A 20,428-nucleotide genomic window follows, 5' to 3' on the forward strand; every position below is an offset into this window, starting at 1 on the left:
TAGATGTTGATTAATATTGTTCCCTTCAAAAATGTTCTGCTTTTCCAAATTATGTAAGATACTCTCTAACTTTGTAAATCTCATTTAATAGACAGCTAATTTCTTACCTAGAGATTCAGTCCCACAGGAACTGTAAATCATTTATTTTAGATAATTCTTAGAATACAAAAGAAAAAAACACTACAAGTTGCTAGAGGATAAGCAAAAGGACAGGGTACAACGCACTTCAAGTGCTCACAATGATATTTCTTTAATGAGAAAGTTATTCCCAAGTGTTTGGCTTAACAAACAGAGAGTGGAATGGGGAACTAACAGGGATAAAGAATACTGTTCCTCAACAGGGTGTGGTGGCACACGTCTTTAATCCTAGCACTTGGGAGGCAGAGGCAGGCAGATTTCTGAGTTCGAGGCCATCCTGGTCTACATAGTGAGTTCCAAGACAGCCAGGGCTACACAGAGAAACCCTGTTTCGAAAAACCAAAAAAAAAAAAAAAATAATAATAATAATAATAATAATACTGTTCCCCAATCTACTTTATGGAAATGCAGCATTTTCAATAGTGGGCTGGACCACCTGACAACCTATCATTTTAAGTTAAGGAGCACTTGTTTGAAGATGTTTCCTCCTTCCAAAACTACAACACTGATCTTTGACTCATTATCACACAGGAAGCAAAACAGAATTTTAACTTTACTCAAAATTCAGTCCAAAACACTCGGTAGACAGACTCTAGCAAGCTTGCTGCAGCTACAGCATGGTGATAGGACTTGCAGACCATCAACAGATACATGTGTGGATATAAGATGCAGACATGGTGCAAACAATCGTGGTCCACTTCCATACTATCATAATCTGGAAAACATTGTAAATTATATGACTACAGAACTTTTCTGGCATTTCACTTGCCAGAAAAATACATATCAATCACTCAAATGTTACTCAACTGGCCAGTCATTATCCTTCATAATGGGAAACAGTATACTAACACAATCCTTAGAGGAAACTGTGTTTCTTTTTAAAAGTCTGGACAGACAATTTTAAGAGTTACTACTTGGCATCACAAAGGACACACCAAAAGATAAATAGGAGATGATGATTTTGAAGTGTTGGTTTCTTGGTGCCTGCTCTGGTAGTTCAGGCTGTTTCCAGACTCATTAGCTGAATAGAGTGATAAGCAGCTGAGTTCAGAAAGTGCTTACTTGCTGTGTTAGCAGACTAGTATGATTTGATGCAACTACCCTGGAGTTAACTAGGGCCCACTGGTAATGTTTTCTACAATTAAAAAAAAAATCAAGTGGAAGGTTTTCTTTCCATTAAACTTTAGGTTACGTAAATCATAAATTTGAAAGTGTTTGTTGAAACTCAAGACAGGTATGATGAAACTGTCTACACTGACAGTCCTCACAAAGGCCTGGATATAGGTCTCTGAAATCTACTTGGTGCTTAGGCATTGTATTTCTGAGTTCTCATTTTGCCACTAAGCAAAACCACACAGTATACAAAAACTCATAGATAATCACACAACTGTTTTGAAATGTACCAAGAGTTTGATGAGCATTGAGTCCAGAGAAATAATTTGTACTTTGTGCTGCACTCTGGACTTTGTCATCAATTTGTATTCTGACATTAATACAGCTGTTCAACTGTTTTGTACATCAGTTTTTCTCCCAGAAAGAAAAAATGGAACAGATATTTATATGCAGCATGTCTGTGGGATGCAATCAATGCTCGAATTAAAAGAACTAAATTTTCTGGCTAGTCATGGCAATAACAAAAGTTGCCTGAGTTTAAAATAATTTACTTTTGCATATCAGTAATAGTTCTCTTTCTATCACTAGTTCACCTTGGTTTATCACCAGGGTATGACCTGACTCTTAGAAGCTGGAGGCATTTTTTTTTGTTTCAATAAGCTCATTTTTAAATTAAATTAAAATCAAAACCATTCTTTTGGTTCATCTCCCAGATTAAAGCTAACTGACAGCCTCATTAATGATTAAAAACAGCAGGTGGTGATGGCTTGGAACAGTTTGACCAGTCTAAATATCTTGGAACCTACATCTCTCCCCTTCTCCCTCTTTCCCATGTATTAAAATGGAAAGATTCTGTTGTTCACACAGGTTGGTAATTTTACAGACTGAAGAGCAGAGAAAGCTAGTCATCCAACATCTATTGAAGGGAAGAGAAATATAGAGATTGAGAGAATGGCCACAGAGAAGTTGGAAAGTAGATTTCTGGCACAGAATTAGAATTTGCAAACTAATGCCTGGGAAGCTGCCTTGCTATAATCAATTAGGGCTACCAAGTTTTCCCAGGTAATTAGAGCAACGTATGCTTACAGATTTTCACTTAAAAGAAACAGCATTATAAATTATCTTTTCAGTCAAACCAGATTTCAATTATACTCCCGCAAGACTTGGAGACTAGATTCTAGGCCACAGTTCAGAAGGCCACTAGGGCTTATCCAGTTGGACTAAGAGCCCATAAACTATCTATGGGGCTCTAACTTCAACCAGGTGGAAATTTCTCCAGTTAAGTTGAGACAGGAATCCAAGTAGTCTCATTTGCTTTGAAGTGGGTATTACTTAGATTAAAAACAACAAAACTTACAATTAAATCATGTCTATTATATTTTTTTTTATTTAGCAGCCTGCCTATTACCAAACCTTGTGAAGGGTAACAAAATAGAAGTATTGTTTCTGATTATAGGAACCCTTAAGAGACAGTCTCTCTTAAAGCCTTTTCAATGTGGCAGTGTGAATTCAGAGTTCGATTTCTGATAAACTCCTTTAGCACCTCGTGGATCCAGTGCCTTTCAAGTCACCTCTGCTACAGGCCAGCTTGAACACACCTCTAAGCACACAGTAGATTTCTTACCTGCCTATTTCTATATGATGTCCAGAGTTCATCACAAAACCTTAAATCTCCCACAATGTCCTTTTGAATTTGTCACCTACACATAAGTGGCTATCCTCAAAAGATATGCTTGATAACTCTAGAGACCATTTCATTAGCAATCTTCTTTTTTATTTATTTAATTTCTCTCTCTTGGGGGTGTATTGCACACATGTGTGAGAACGGATGTGTGTGTACATGTGCATAAAAGCACAGAGACAAGAGAAGGATTTCAGGTGTTCTGTGCCTTGTTCCCTTGAGACGGGTCTCCAGGTAAATCTTGAGTTTGGCTGGTAGCCAGTAAGCTTCAACCATTTTCTGAGTTTCTGCAACCTTCCACCACTGACAGTGCTACAGGTTTGGGAAGTCATACTCAAATTGTTAAATAGGTTCTGATGATTTAAACTTAGGCCACCATGCTTGAACCCAGTGTTCTTGCCTGCTGAGTCATCTTCCCGGCCCCTCACTGTGAAGAACAATTTTATATTCTATTCACTTAGCAGAATAATTGTTTTTTGAGATACTATTCTTCCAAGTTACAAAAAAAAGTGTCATTTCCACCCACCTTGAGTTTTAGAAGGTCATGTATGACCAACTTCTCGACTATTTAGGACCTCTGAAAACATCTCTGTAAGAGCCTGTTGATAGTACCTTAACAAGCAACATTTCTCATTGCCCCAGAGGCCAACTTAAACATTATCTGACCTGGTATTTGGTGCTTACTTTTTTTTTCTAAGCTGGAGATTTATTGTGAAGTCTTACATGAAGAAAAAGTGAAAATATTTCCTTGTAGAAAATGTACCTTTTCAGTGTGGCTATATCAAGTAGGCTTTCCCTGGCTCGATGTGTACTAGACACATGGTGAAGACAGTGATTGAAAACACCAGGGGAAAAACTAATTCTTGATGACTGAAAAACAGGTATGGCAAAAGAAAAGCCAACTTGCAAGTGCCCACATACTAAAAGATGCTGTATAATTCTGATATTCTTTAAATTGCATCTTAAACTGTTAGCATACTTAATTCCCCATATTTATTTCATAGTAAATGTATTAAAGGAGAAAGAATCAAAAAATACAAATATTTAAACACTGTGTTTAGACTCACGCTTCTCTGTCCTGATGAGTGATAATGGTTCATAGTTTTATGACTGTAGACAGAAATAAGTTTAAATAAAAGGAGAGTTTTCAAAAGGATAATGATCATCCTATTTTAGAGCATCTTTGAAGTATGTGAAGCAGTCAATAATACAGCCTCTTAGGCTATGGGTCACAATCCCATATAGAATCATATAACTGAATGTGGTGACTGTAGAAAAAATGACACCAGTTAAATACCTCTGGACATACAGCAACCACAAATTAAGTTGAATCAGAGGCATGCCAATCTGAGGTGTTTAGGGCAATGCTAGTTCATGTTGAATCCTGCAATAGTATTGCAGCTCTGATTCTTACAACACAAGATGTGTACTTTGCATTGTGCATACCATGGCACCACACACCACCAACTAACACTACCTGAAGCCTTGGTCAGAATACTGAATGGTAGAAAATTCCATGTTTATTGTGCTGTTGTTATAGAAAACAACAGGACTTTATCACACAAAACAAATGCTTTTATTATTTTTCTCCCATAATTCCTCTGTGAATATTAAATTAGTATATTTTTAATTATATTGTCTTGGAATACCTTATTTTTAAAATGTTATGTTTGAGATTCTGAGTTAAGTTTCATTTAAAAAAATATAAAAGAATTCTGGCTTGGGATTAGAACATGATACTGAAGAATTCTGATACTTTTGCCATTTTGTGCTGTGCTTTTATACAAAGCAGTGTTCTCTTCATTGATGGTTATAAAAATCATAGTATTTGTAAACTAAATTTTTAAAAATTAAGTTTCTATGTCCAGCAGTATAAAATATCTACCCAGTATTTAACACTTTATGTAAAAATAAATAAGTAAACTCACATTATTCATATGCAAATATTCTTCAACATTTAATAAATGGTAAAAGTATGTATATACAAAGATATATTTTTAAAATAAATTTCGCTATGATTTCTTATTAGGAAATGATTTACTTATATACGTATTTGGTACACATATTTACTTCAAGTCCTTTAAACATTTTTACAGGAGAAATAAGTCAAGAGTAGAAAAAATTAAGAAGCCATCATTTTGACTTAGCTTTTACCTGCTACCCTAATGGCAGTATATCTATTAATCCTAGCCTACAGAACTTACTTTTTGCATGCAACATCTGGAAAAGATTCACCTAGCAAATCACCCAAAAAGAGCATAATTTTATCTAGCATACAATCTTGGGCTTCCTGCTATTTTTCCAATGGGATCCCATTTCACCAAAGTATCTTTTAAAATGCATTTTGCTTTCCAGTTCAAATAATCTTAATTGATTTATTCACTGATCATATGGCCATCTATTCCATACTGGACCATTTATGCTACTGGTTCATAAACTCCTACAGACTCAAACTCTAAATTGTTCATTGTGCTCCCTCCTCTCTCTTCCAGTGCTTATAAACATTGAAATTCATAGGATAATCTAATCAAGATAGTGCATGGCATTCTCTGGATGAATAAGGAATCTTTTATCTTAAGTGGTATTAATAGTAAATTTGCAAATGCAAATGACCTTGAGTATGAAACAACTAAAACTTCCAAATGGATTACAAAAACACTGTGTGTAACACACACACACACACACACACAGACACACATGGGGGGGTGTACTTCCCTTTGTGAAAAAAGATAATCAGCTGGTTTTACTCCAAATGTCTTACATGAAGAAAAACTGATGAATAACTGCAAAAAAGTGAATAACTGCTAATGTCAATGATATTTCACTAGTTACAGCAACTTTCTATGGAAATCAATAACTGTCTTAATAAAATATAAATAATGCTTCATAGAAATCTTATTATCTAATACAACAGTGTAGTTGACAAAAAGATAACCTCCAACTTTCACCTCTCTCCCTAGCTTCAAAGTTAAAAATAACTTTTTAACACAGAGAAAAATAAATATTTCTGGGCATCAGAAAAAAAGTTGAAGTAGGCATTGAATAGCCATAAACCAGCAAGGTAAGGAACCTATCATCCTATGGTGAAATATAAGATGAATAGGAAATTCAACCTCAGAACAAGTATTTTTTAAAATGTTTCTGATATTGTTGTGCAGATTACATCATGAGATATTTTTATAAAGTAATATCTTTCTTAGTATTTGTATTGGCATAATATTAATAATTTTATTATTGAGTCATCTCAGTAGACCGTAAATAAGGCAAAGTAAAATCATGATATTTTAGCAGGTCAGTAACGTCAGAGTTAACACATTCATTTTCCAGAGCCATACACATGAGCCCTCAAAAATATTGTTGAATGAGGAGTGGCAGATGGGTCAGTTAGTACAGGCTTTTACAGTTCAACCTCCAGGACCCACATGGTGGAAAAAGAGAACCAATTTTCCCCAAGTTGTCCTCTGACATAAACATGTTTGTCACTGCTTTAACTCACTCTTTCTCTCTCTCTCTCTCTCTCTCTCTCTCTCTCTCTCTCTCTCTCTCTCTCTCCCCCCCTCTCACACACACANACACACACACACACACACACACAGAGAGAGAGAGAGAGAGAGAGAGGCAGATAGACACACACCCACACACGTATACACAAATTAATAAATGTATTATTTTTTAATTTTTTGAATGAAGAATTAGTGTGTTTTGTGTATGTCTTATGCCTACTTAATATCAAAATACTATACCACCTGGGACAACGTTGTAAACCTGATTCTTTGTTCAAGTAATTAAACATTTTAGTGTGTATATTTGTGATAAGATGAAGATATTTTTAAAAGTTTCTATATGAGCAAAACTAGGAAAGAAATAACCACATGAATTGCAAAACAGTATATCAAGCCTCAAAGATGCTAATTCAGGTCCAGGGGGATCTAATCAACCTCTTTGTTGAAGTAAAGATAAAACTTTTTGACAGCAAGTGCTATTCTGATAAAATGGAATTTTCAATTACTCTATGAACATCTGGTCAGAGATACAATTTCTGGAGCCCAGCAGCATACTGCTTTGCAATGTCACAAAATATCCTCCACTGGGAACTCCCTGTTTTGCCAAGAGATTAATTGAAATGAGTGTTTGGAAATTTAGTGAGGTGAAAGGTAAGTCAGGGGGATAGATAAGGAGAAAAAGAAAGATGTCCAGTCACTGAATCCTAATTTCATTAAAAGAATAGAGAAAATGAAATTCCACACTGTTGGTAGAGTGTTGAGTATAAACATCTTAATATACTTGTGGTTGACACTAGTCTATGTATAGCAGGAAGACTATGGGACATTTTCATGGCGATGGTGTAGCAGCAGTCACATTAGGTGCACACCAAGTTATTCTGATCCATATCTTACACAGAAAATACGTTAAATAATATTTAGGTGATGAGCTTTGAAAATAAGTTAAACAAAATGCAGAACTTAACACTTTGCTGTTAAAACTTCTTCCCTACAGGAATTGGGAGTGGGTGGGTTGGTAAGCAGAGGGAGGGGTAGGGGAGGGGAGTTTTCGGAGGGGAAATCAGGAAAGGGGATAACATTTGAAATGTAAATAAAGAAAATATCTAATAATAATAATACAAACCTTCTTCCCTAAATGAAGCAATGATTATCTGGTATTGGATGTTCTTAGATGAGAAAGGCAGATCAACATCACTGATAACCATCACTGTAAGTTTCTGTGTATTGTTTCTATTTGATACCAATTAGTATGGGAAGGAAACCAACTCAGTGTTGGAGTGAACTCCAAATTAGGTGCATATTAGAGCAATTACAGTCAGCTTTTCAGTAGATGAATTTATAATCAATAATTAAAATCATAAGTAAATTGAGTGTGATTTGAAACAAATTACTTGGAACTAGTGTGCAGTTCTAAGATATGATCCCCATAAACTTTAATTTCATATCTAGATTATACATTTAAGCATAATGCAATATCCACATCACCATAAATGGCTTTGCAGAAGTAAAAATAAAAAAAGTAAGAGGGAAGAAAGAGATCTACTAAGGCCAGCACTACTCGTCTCAGAGAAAAATTGGCTAAGGAGAGATTCAATCTGCTAATATCCTCAATTATGCAACAAAATCAGGAACCTCAGCCATTGCTTGCTACCCTATTGCCAATTTTAGGCATTAAAGGAGTCACTATTCTTCTCAGGAAAATGGTAAACTTACTGAATAAAATCAGATAAGGAGTGCATTGGTTAAGAGGTGTGATTGTGATGTCCAAGCTCAGCATTATATCACTCTAGGAGCCAAGTCAGAAAAGAGGCTTGCTAAATGTTGGTAACATTTGTTCTCAAGGTGCTTTGAGACCAATTGAGAGATAATATTCTAAACTGTATATAGTGTGTCAAGAGGATGCTTATGTTAAAGAACATCTTCTTTTCCAGGAAGTCACAAGATCCACAGCACTGGGGACAAGTCTAGAGAAACCATATTAATTTATGGGCATGATGGATGGCAAATAAAGCTGGAGTTCTGTGGCAACCAGGGAATTAAGCTCAACAAGTTTACCCACCTACTGACCTGGTTTCAAACTTGTTAAGAGAGATGCCATGGTTTAGAGTGATGTAGAAAGCAGAGACTGTCTTCATCCCTGGCATTCTGACCCACATCACACATATGTTTTTCTGAAGTAAGCAAAATACAATCCAAACTCTCCAGTGACTAAATATCAGGGTCTTCTCCTTTGAATTTGAAAGTCTTTTAAATAGTCTCCTTCTCTCACTGGACATAGGAATTCTAGAGTTTCTCTGCCTAGGAGGACTCTCACAGAAAAGCTACTGAAAACTAAGACATTGGGCCTTTAACTCAAGACAGAAAATCCCCTTGTCATTCACAGTGAGCATTCACATGCTACAGCAAAGTTATCAAAACAAATACTGAAGGTATCTGAGGCAATTCAGTGAAGCCTAGGGCTCCAGTGTCTCTTAAAAGGAGTGGACCAAATATAATCGCACCATCTTAAATACTGACAATACAATGAGATTATATAAGAAGCCACTTCGGCCAGCTCAAGGGAAAAAATAATGGGTACATCAATATCCTTTTCATTTTGACGTTCCTGGGATTTCCTATCAAATGCATGTTCCCACATGTACAGAGAAAGGGATAGTGCTAATGTGGAAAGTAGAAATGTCATAAATACCCACAGTTATGATATCTAAGATGAGCCAAACTCCTCCAATAGAGTGGTATAAGACTATATCCTTTGTTGGTTGTATTTGGTATGTTGTTACAATGGTTCTCACAAACAAAAAGAAGTATCAGATTCAGAGTTTTGTCTGAAGAGTTCAAGATCAGGATTATGTGGTAAATTCTCCTAGTGAGTGAGTTTCAACTAGTGAGCCTTAGCATAAAATAATATACACTTATGTGAATGGAGTTTTGAGACAATAAATACTATAAAATGTAAATGGTTGGAATCACTGATTGTTTTCTTGTTGTTGTTTTTCTTTCATTGTTTGGTTTGGGGTTTGGTTTAGGCTTTTTTTTTTCTCTCGTTATTTTGAGTACTAATAATCAATCCAAGTTAGCAGTTGACACAGTTCTTACAGAAAGCCTGAGATTGGCTTAGAATACACAGTTATGTATTATTATAAAATCATAAGTAGTTGTTGGTATCACAAGGTAAAGACTGAGATTTAAACCAGAGTACACTTTCTTTTGTCACTCAAACTCAAAAGGACCAGCTCAAGTTTGGGTTCAGAGTTTAACCATTGCTGGAACAATTAAAAAGAACTCACATGATATGTACTCACTGATAAGTGGATATTAGCCCAGAAACTTAGAATACCCAACATACAAGATACAATTTGCAAAACACATGAAACTGAAGAAGAACGAAGACCAAAGTGTGGACACTTTGCTCCTTCTTAGAATTGGGAACAAAACACCCATGGAAGGAGTTACAGAGACAAAGTTTGGAGCTGAGACGAAAGGATGGACCATCTAGAGACTAACCCACCCGGGGATCCACCCCATAATCAGCCTCCAAACGCTGACACCATTGCATACACTAGCAAGATTTTGCTGAAAGGACCCTGATATAGCTGTCTCTTGTGAGGCTATGCTGGGGCCTAGCAAACACATAAGTGGATGCTCACAGTCAGCTATTGGATGGATCACAGGGCCCCCAATGGAGGAGCTAGAGAAAGTACCCAAGGAGCTAAAGGGGTCTGCAACCCTATAGGTGGAACAACAATATGAACTAACCAGTACCCCCGGGAGCTCCTGTCTCTAGCTGCATATGTATCAGAAGATGACCTAGTCGGCCATCAGTGGAAAGAGAGGCCCATTGGTCTTACAAACTTTATATGCCTCAGTACAGGGGAATGCCAGGGCCAAGAGTGGGAGTGAGGAGAGGGCAGGGGAGTGGGGGCGAGGTTTTGGGGGACTTATGGGGTAGCATTGGAAATGTAAATGAAGAAAATACCTAATCAATAAAAAAGAGAAAAAAATGAAATTATGCCCCTAATGAAGGAGCTAGAGAAAGTACCCAAGGAGCTAAAGGGGTCTGCAACCCTATAGGAGGAACAATAATATGAACTAACCAGTAACCCCCAGAGCTGTGTCTTCTGCTGCATAGGTAGCAGAGGATGGCCTAGTTGGCTATCATTGGGAGGAGAGGCCCTTGTTCTTGCAAAGATCATATGCCCCAGTACATGGGAATGCCAGGGCCAGGAAGCAGGAGTGTGTGGGTTGGGGAGCAGGGTGGGGGAAAGTGTATAGGGGGCTTTTGGGATAGTGTTTGAAATGTAAATGAAGAAAATATCTAATAAAAATGCCTAAAAATGAAACTATCCGCTTGTAAACCAAATATACAAAAAATAAAGATGTTGCCAAAATGCTATAACAAAGGAAAATGTGACTACATGCATGGGTGTGTGTGACATCATCAATTTTGATGTAAGAGAGTCTTTGGATGCTGTCACATTCATTTTCTCATATCCTTGCCATTATTCAATCTACATTTGTAAGAAACACTCAGAACATCTAGCTGCAACCCACTGATACTGTTTTCCTAGAGAAATGTGACAAAAAATTAAAACAGATGTTGGTCTAGCCAGGCATAAAGTGAGAATCAATTACGGCGATTTTCTTTCCTGAAGTAATTTCATTTTAGAGAGCATCTAAGAGAAAACCTTTCAGATCTAAATGAAGAAAGCCTTTCTTTGAGATACACATGAGTAGAAAATGATACATATCTCTCTGCATCCTCTGAGAATTAAATTGCCTCTGTTTCAGCTATATAAATGTTTAATTTTTTTTCATCCTCAGTCATATAGTAAGGTTTCCCGGAAAGTATATTATCTCTGCAGATGTCACCACTCGCCAATTAAGGAAAGAAGCAGGGTACAATTGGAAGTGACCTCTCTATATTACAGACTTTGACACGTGAATCTCCTGAGGAGGAATGGATTAGACAATTTAATAGAATTTACATTGGCTAATTTTTCTCCATGAAAAACATTTTGTTTTGTGAATCGGGCATTTTTTGGATTCATTTAGGAAACCAAAACAAAAGAGTTTAATGATGTTTACAGTCAAATGAGACAGCTGAAAAGCAGCACGGAATCACCAGATTTTGTTTTCTCATCTTTAAGACTTTTAGCAGTAGGGCTTCCAGCTGAGCATGAGACTAGCTTTTCTCAAGACATAGCCAAGCATTCTGAAGCTTCACTCAGCCTAAACACCAAATTGAATTCATATGTCTTAATTGGAAAAGACAGGCTGGTTGCATACCATGTTTACATCAGTTAAAATATTGAAAATGACATTTTGTGCCCAAGTCGATATGAACAATCTGCCTCAGCTATACTCTGCTAGTGTTTTAATACCCTGGTTTCTGCCTAGCACAGTTTTAAAGAGCATGTCTTCCTAAAAGTACTTGTATATGGGTTCATAAAAACAGACTCTCTTCGTACATGAGGATGAGGCTCCTTACATGTGCTTTGAGACTCGTTTCACAATAATGGAAGGGTTTGCATTGAGTCAGTCACATTATCTTAGCCTCCCCTGTAAGCAGTGACATAGACTTCTGCAGTAGCTCTGTGGCTTTGGAATAGCAACCCTGTGGGCAAAATGTAAAGTCTAGCGCTTTGTTTCCTCAGAAAAGACTACATGATCTGTAAGCAGAGAACAGTCTCTGGGGTAAGTTAACCAGACTAGTAGAGAAAGAAACCCCACCTCTCTGGTCTCATTGGAGCTATGTCCTATGCAATTTAATTGATCAGCTGAATCCATGCACTATAGCATAAACAGTCATTTATTCCTGGTGAGAAAGCATCTGCTTACTTCCTATGTGTACAGTGCAGATATTATTAAAGAGAATGAGGATGCAGTCAACTTATAAAATGCCCCAACGTTATACAAGGAGGTAGATGTTGTACATCTCAAAACTCTCTAGATGCTGCTAACAGGTGAACAAACTAAAAACATATGCTAGGCAGTAAAGTAGAACAACGAATCTAGAAAGACTTGGGTTCCTTGGAACACATAGTTTCAACTTAAAATGGTCCAGCCCTTACCATGGTCAGGCATCTGAGATCCCATGGAAGTCACACTGGTGTTCAGGACATCATTCACAGCAGTATCGCAGTACAGGCTCCTCTGGACATCATGCTCACTGTCAGTCTGGTCACTCTCCTCATGCCCACTATCCTTCAGGCTGTTGCCCTCTAGGTCCTTGAAGGTGGAGCTGCTGGGTTGAAGAAAGTATGTTAATTTACAACTGTGATAGATCTGGCTTTTAAAATCTTTCCTAGACAGGATGATGTCAGCTCTGTAAGAAGGCCAGCAGTGGCTAGACTGTCCAAAAGGGTAGAAACATGAAGAAGAGACATTTCTGTTAGAAGATAATAGAATTTAACAATAAAAAGAAGTTCTCAATATTGGATGCTGATACAGCTAATATGTTCATTTGCTTATTTTTAGTGCTTCACCGCAGGCAAGGTGGCTGGAGATTGAAATCTAAAAACATTTCTAAAGAATATCACAATTTTGGCTTTTTCCCCATTCTTATACAGTTAAAGTCAAATATAAATAGTTAATGTTTTCTGAGAAATTACTGTTCATGAGTTACTGTTTTATGAAATCAACATTAACTTTCTAAGTCATATTGGCTGTATAAAGAAAAGATGCTAATAATATTCTTATTTATACATGAGACAACAGTTTTTTTTAGACGTTAAATAACTTGCACAAGGTCACACTGATGACAAAACAAAACAAAACAAAACAATTGCAGCACATCTAAGACCAAACTGGGTTTGTGAAGTGTCAGTGGTTAAAATTGTTTCTCTAGAGATATCTACTAATCATCAACTATAAAAAGCAAAAAATGGCAGAAACTGAGGTAGTGTGATTAAAATTAAAAGGATGATCAGGGTTGAAGAAAACCAGGTCAGTCTCCTGCTTCTTTGATTGCTTAGAGTCTCATTCTGTACCACAGGTTGACCAGGACCTTGATATGGAGTCAACATTGGCCTTTGAAGTTGTGGTAAGTCCCTTCTTCAGGCTTCTCCTGCATCTTGGTATTACAAGCCTAAAATATCACATCTGGCTCCCCTGTCAGTTTTGAGTAAAAATGGCGGAGGGACCAATTCAAAGAAAAGGATGACTGGCTGTAGCTGAGGAAATCATTGGTGCACAAATGGGTTTGGTCTAATTTTATGTGTCTATTTGACTGGGCAAAGGGCGATCCAGGTAGCTAGTTACCCCTTATTTCAGAATGTGTCTTTGAATGTGTTAGCTGAAGAGATTAGCATTTAGATTGAAGAACTGAGTAAAGCATGTATCTTTCCCCAATGTTGGTAGGATTCATCCAATCCATTGAAGACGTCCTGAAAAGAACAATAAGCAAAAGGTTGAATATCCTTACTCCTTGAACTGGGACATCAATATTCTCCCATATTCAGAACTCCTCATTTTCAGGCTTCCAGGCTTAGACTGGAATCTCTACAACTGGGTTTCTAATTCTCAGGCTTTCAAATTATACCATCCCCTGCTCTAGCCTTCTAGTTTATTGGTGACCAAGAACAAAATTTCTGAAAACTCCACAACTACATGAATCAATGTTTTGAACTTTGAACATTCACAGGACTGCCTCTCAGAGACATTAAAAAGTTCACTGCATATGGTGAGAGCTATGCCATGGATCAATGATACTCTGTCACTCTGCACATTTGTCCTAGAGGAAGCCTATAAAATTAGCACATGACCAACCTAAATGTTGGATGCTTGGTGACATAAACATAAAAACTGAAAGATCAAGGGAGAAGTAACTGGAAAGCCATTGTTTTAAGAAAATGAGGAATCTGGTGATGTAATGCATTGCCTTGTTACATAATTATTCCAGAAAATATATCTGAGCATCCAAGTCATTAAAATCCAAATCACTCAACAGGCCAGTTTACTCAGCTCCTCCAAATTAAGTCACAGAGATAGCTCGGTCCAATCAACCTACCAGGATGTAAGTATTTAAGAAAATCCTATAATTTTTTCATGGTCAAAAAGACCAATTGGAAATTCATAATTTAAAGATTTTTTTTAACCATTCCTAGCTTCATGGCACAGATTCTATGGTTTGCTATATATGCTAATCCAAAATTTAAATAGATTCAAAGTTTATAATTTAGAAATAAAAATTGACCCTGCCTACAGGCACTCATAATCCTGCAAGAGAGAACCAATGACCGGCCTGCATGTTATTACAGACTGTTCCATTTTTATGATAAATATTAGCTTTCAACCTATATTATCTGGTTGTGAAACATAATGAAAAGTTCTTTAAATCTTTAGCACAAAAGCTGCCATATTAAGCCAAAGAACTCAAGGCTAAATTGAATGAGTTTCAGTAGTTGCCAAAATTTGCTTGAGTTATACGATCGTGAATGAAATCGTCTAAAGGCAAATGTAATTGGCCATCCCTTAGAGTAGTGCTTCTTAATCTTGGTACTATTGAATTTTTAGGTCACATAATTCTTTGTTGTGTACATCCTGTGCATTATGAGATGTTTAATGGGTCTTTTGGCCTTTGCCCATTAGTTGTCAGTGATGACCACCACAAAGTTCAACAATTAAAAATCTCTCCAGGGAGACACTGCAAATCACCCTCAGTTGGGAACAACTGTTCTACATTCTTTCACCAGTATTCATGTAACATGGCGGACAGAAAAAAAGCCCCAAAGATGAAGTCATGAGGGCAAGTGATAACCTGTAATCTGTCACTTTGTGACACATCTAATCCTTGATTTCCTTGCCTTGATAAATGCACTTGATAAAAATCTCCCTCACAAGACTATCCTGAAGACTCAGTCAGATACTTTGCATGAAAAGCCAGACAGAAATAGATGTCCAAAGAAATTAATATTATTTAATATGACCACTATTATGTATTATAATGTTTCATTCACATTACAGTTAAATAATATAGTCATGGTATTCTATGGGATTGTTATAAGAATTATATATTTATTTAATGAATATTCCTATCTTCTGTAAACACTTGTTAGCCACTGTCCATTATGCCACTTCTCCTAAAATTGAGAAACAGAAAAATATATCTCCTGTCAAATATATATCTTTGCTTTATTGAATGATAAAAACTATATGACCTGATGCACTTCATTTTGGCTTGGCTTCTCAAAAGCTTCAAGGTAAGCATAATGTTTAATTGCACTGAGTTATCGCCCTGGAAGCTGGTGATCTCTATCTCACGTCTCCTAATTGGTTTTAAATCTGCCTTTTTAAAATTTTGTCATCCATTTTATATGCATCAGAATGCTGCAATCTACCTCCGGGCTTCTCGGGAGGGGGGCTTCCAGGTAAAAATAGAAAATATTAAGACTGGGAAAGATTAGCTACTATTATCTAAGGATCTGCTGATGTGAGCAACAGAAGAAAAATCACAAAGGTATAGCCACTACCCCTTCAAACCTCAGGATAGTTAACTCATTTAAAGATCAGTTTGCCCATCTGACAAACTAAGTACCGCTTACTGTGATCTTGTAGGGACATTTAGTGGCTTAATGAATGGATTTGTGTAAGGCAGTTTAAGAACCAGTGAGCAAGAAGCTGCAAACAGTAAAACAGCCTGGTAAATGGCTACTCACCCAAAACAAATAACAATTTATGCCCCGGCATAAAAATGCTGATTTCACTTGCTTTATTACCTGTGTACCTCTTGGGAGATGAGACACTTGTAAAACAACTTTTGTGGGACAATAAATTAGAGGCATCTGTTTTCAATGGTATTGTAAATGCAAATGTTTCTATTACTGCTCTGGTGGCCAGCAGAGGGACGAGCTCATCTTAAAACCCCTAGAGCAGAGTTCTACACACGTGGTTGATGAAAGCACATTATACTAATACTATCCTGTATGTGTCCTTTAAAATATTACTTTTGCAAAAGACAGAGGAATCTGAAAGGATACAGGTCAAGTCTCCAATAGGTGATCCCACATACCTAGAGAATGTCATGTATGACTAAGAAGAGTCAAAGAGTATTGTAACTGGCTTTAATGAAGTATGATTCAGAGAGTTTTCCAGACGACTAATGACTAATTTAACAGGTGTCACTAATCACCTGTTAAATATATGTTAATATTTGGAACTTCTCTAAAGATGGAGCAACAGACTGCCTTTACTCATACTATTGCTCAGAAATTGCTGCTTTAAAAGAAAAAATTTAATGGAAAAAAATAATGTTTCCTTCTGTTCCTTTCTCCTATTTATCTGAAAAACATGTACCAAGTACTGACCACATACATGCTGCCACGCCAGATGCTACAGAACTCCGGTTCTATTTTGGTAGTATAGAAAACCACCATGCATAGCTTAGAAGCCAGGGTTCATTTTCTTTTCTAAACTGCTTCTGATGTGTTGCTCAATTACCGTTGTGTTTTCTTTGAGCTACAGCCTCATGCTTGACTTGATATGGCTCCAAAAGCACGCCAGGAGTTGATATTAGCCAGCAGTGCGGAGAACAGGCTTGAGGAAAGAACGGTGCAGCTGTGGAGAAAAGTAGCACAGCTGGCCTGTCTTACTTTGAGGAGAAAGCAGGGATCCAAACATAGTGGTACTAAAATCCAGCCAGAAAACAAACAAACAAACAAAAAAAAAAAAACAAGCAAAAAAAAAAAACAACTCCTTTAGTTTGCTAATCTAGGTTTCCCTCAGAAACCAACTTGGGTATATCCTCAGATTACAGATAATGTTACAGAAAAACATTAAACTTCCGAGATAACATTGTAAATGCAAATGTTTCTATTACTGTTCTGGTAGCCGGCAGAGGGACAAGCTCATCTTAAAACCCCTAGAACGGGGTTTTGGAGATAAAATGTTAGAAAATTATGGGGAGTGCTCACTTCAGCAGCAGAGTCAGAAAATTATGGGGAATATGCCATAGACCTTCTTTGTCCCTTCTAACCCACTCTTCATGGCTTTTCAATGTTAAGTCATGTCCATGAAACATTTTCCTCTTTGGATTTCCATTGGGATTGCCCTCATGGATGCTAAAACAGAAATTTGGCAATGGGAGAAGATTGCTGTTAAGGTTCTAACTGTCCTATGAAATCACCCTATTTACAAAAACCCTCAACTGACCAGAAGGTATTATTACTCCTCCCATGTTTCTCCTAATGAGTCTTTTCTGTAGTATTTTCAACTCCTTTGTCCTTATACCAGAAGAATGAAATGCATCTTGCCCCATCTATTTTGTTATTTAATATAGGAACCATGACTTCTAAAAAAAAAAAAAAAAGGACCAGAGAAAGCCAGTTCTCAGCTAGCAAATGTAGACAGGAGCAAAAGAATAAAAAGGATCTATGTATAAAGAGTCTGGCCAGGAAAGCCCAAGACAACATTCCAAGAAATGTCTTTGGATAGCTAGAAAGAAAATGTAAGATGAGAAAGATGTATAGAAAAACAAATTCTAAGAACTAGGCTAAACTTGGCTTGGCATTTTAGAAATTCTGAGATTTCCTAATAAAATTAAGACTGAGGACAGGATTTGGAATTTCCTGTCCAGGAATTTTTTTCCAAACAAACATGGGACTTAAACATCTTGGTGGACAGTTAGTGACTTTTCCCATGGCTTGATTCCCTTGGGATCAGTGTTAATATTAGTCACCACTGTGGTTTCCTACCAATTTTACACTTGTAGCAGTTATTCTGCAGAAAAGGCTAGCAAGCCAACATCCTGCTTCTTTCTGGGTATTGGAATTTGTTTAAATGCAACTGACCCCATAAAAACCTTCATGGTTTCCCAAAACAATCACAGTTCTATTAAAAAGAAACTGACAAAAGTGTGTGTGTGTGTGTGTGTGTGTGTGTGTGTGTGTTTCCTAGTAATCAGGTGGTCACTGGTAAAGAAACTACTGTTTATTAGGGCTCCATCTAGAAATATTTCCTCCAGGAGCCCATTCAGCTCCAGGATGCAGTCTTAGTGCACATGTGTGTATAAAATACATGTAAAGTAATTAATCAAAATCAGAGGTTTCCAATGAGACTCAAAGCTGCTGTGGAAATCCATGTATCTCCAAAGCTAAGTGCTTTAACATAAGTCTTTATCTCATAAGTTTGCCTTGTAAGTTGGATATTTGAAGCTGATCTAAGATTTGCAGGTCCCCAGGAGTCTTAGCTTTCTAGTAGGCTATGAAAATGAGGCTTGTATTATCAGTTTAACCTGGTCAGAGAATTTCCAGGTACCCAGAATGAACTAGCTCCAGAGACCTGTAAGGATCAACCAAGCCACTGTTTTTACCAGTTCAAAAAAGAAGCTTTAAAAATAACAGTCCTGAAGCAGAAAACAAAGCAGTCTTCCTACAGAGCCCCTCTAACAAGTACATATAAAGAGGTTTTTTCGTTCTTCCTAAAAGAAACTACTTAGACAATTTTCCATGCCTTACCTTTTGTTCAGGGGATTCTTCCCAACAATGCCAAAATTTTCCAAATTATACTATGACAGGTAATACAAGTGTAACCATTTCTAAGATGCCTAATGATCATCACTGAAGGTCACAAGCTATCCCAAGCCAATACAGATAAATCTACCATAGTTTTAGGGGTTAGTGCTACATCATAAATTAAATTAGATTTGAGTTTGATTTTCTTGTACAACGAGAAAGGATTTTGTTTTCCATTTGAATCCCATTCTTACAATGATAGAAATTTATGGGATTACAGCCAGCAAAATAATAGAATTTTCCAATCTTCTCCACTGCAGCTCTAATATACTGTTTGCTTGTCTGCTTTATTGCTATTATTTTAACAAACAAACTCAGGGCTCAATTTTAGCTGCAGAATATCCACTGGACCATTCAAAGGGCTATTTACATGAAACAGCAATAAAGGCATCATCTGAATGGTCAAGTGATGTGCTACTTTTAGACATGGAATTCTCTCCTTTGCTTAGTTCTGCCTCTTTAGAGGGTTTCCTGATCTCTTTTTTTTCTCCCCATTGCAAGAATTTAGGGCACATTATATCAATGGAGTCTTCTCAGTATTCAACTCTACTCTGTACTCACAATATAGCTAAGTTGTAAGCAACCAATCATACAAATTTCAGATTTCATCTAAAACACTTCAAAGTATCTTGACAAGTATTAAATTAGAAAATTTTCTTTTCCTCTCTCATCTAAAAAGCATTATAAAAGATATTTCATCTGTCATTTAAGTATCTTTTAAATTTTCACAACTGTCAAAATAATAACAATTGCAGAGAATACTACAAACTCCACAGGAGAACAAAAGTTGAGGCCACCAATTATTTAAACTCATAGCAACAAAATTTAAATATCAGTTTGATTTTGAAAGTTTTCTAATCTTTCTTATATTAATTCCAAAATTACAAGTAAAATATCTCACATCATCCCGATTTCATTTTTAATTTTGCATATAGTTTGATGGAAATAAATATGATGCAAGGCCATCTCTTTGTGTGATGTAACTGACAGTGATCCTTGCTTTCTATCTTGTCTCTAAATTTCCCACACTTCCTAGCAAAGTACATAGGCATTTGTCACAACATCTAAAAGGACATAGGTCTTAAGAATTAATGTTTTGGGGTATATATATATATATATATATATATATATATAATCAAGGTCTGAAGTAGGAATGTGAAAGCAAACCAACCTACCTTTTGATTAAATGGGCACGGCTATTCACGTAGTTAGAGTCAAAAGAATAGTTTTCAGTCTGCAATGAGAAAGAAAAGGGTTAAAAATGACTCATAATAAGAAGCCAAGTGTTCTTCTTAAAAGGATTGTTTTTGGTTTTTGGTTTTTGGTTTTTGTTTTTATTGTGCTAAAAACAATGAATGAACCCAAAACAAAGTCGTAGTTGGGCAGCAGTTTGATGAATGCCTTCTTTGGGGGTCCCCAAATTCCCTCCAAAAGAAGCAACCTATTCTTGGAGGCTGGGGTGGAATTGATATAAACATACTCTA

The 20,428-nt window shown here is 36.6% G+C and overlaps 1 protein-coding gene across 5 annotated transcripts in view; it reads right to left on the reverse strand.

Annotated features, from left to right (window-relative positions):
- The window catches only part of Pcdh19 (protocadherin 19), a 105,278-nt gene that overhangs the window by 29,358 nt on the left and 55,492 nt on the right, over positions 1-20,428 (reverse strand). For 2 of the 5 annotated variants that reach the window (XM_021153649.1, XM_029473482.1), the window contains 2 exons: positions 20,120-20,178; positions 12,507-12,676 (listed from right to left, as the gene is read on the reverse strand). In XM_021153649.1, coding sequence (XP_021009308.1) covers positions 12,507-12,676; positions 20,120-20,178 — 229 coding nt within the window. Of the gene's footprint in view, positions 1-12,506; positions 12,680-20,119; positions 20,179-20,428 lie in introns of all 5 variants that reach the window. The other 3 variants (XM_021153647.1, XM_021153648.2, XM_029473483.1) reach the window with 2 other exon arrangements.

The sequence above is a fragment of the Mus caroli genome, chromosome X (assembly GCF_900094665.2).
Source record: "Mus caroli chromosome X, CAROLI_EIJ_v1.1, whole genome shotgun sequence".
In the NCBI taxonomy this organism is placed as follows: domain Eukaryota; kingdom Metazoa; phylum Chordata; class Mammalia; order Rodentia; family Muridae; genus Mus; species Mus caroli.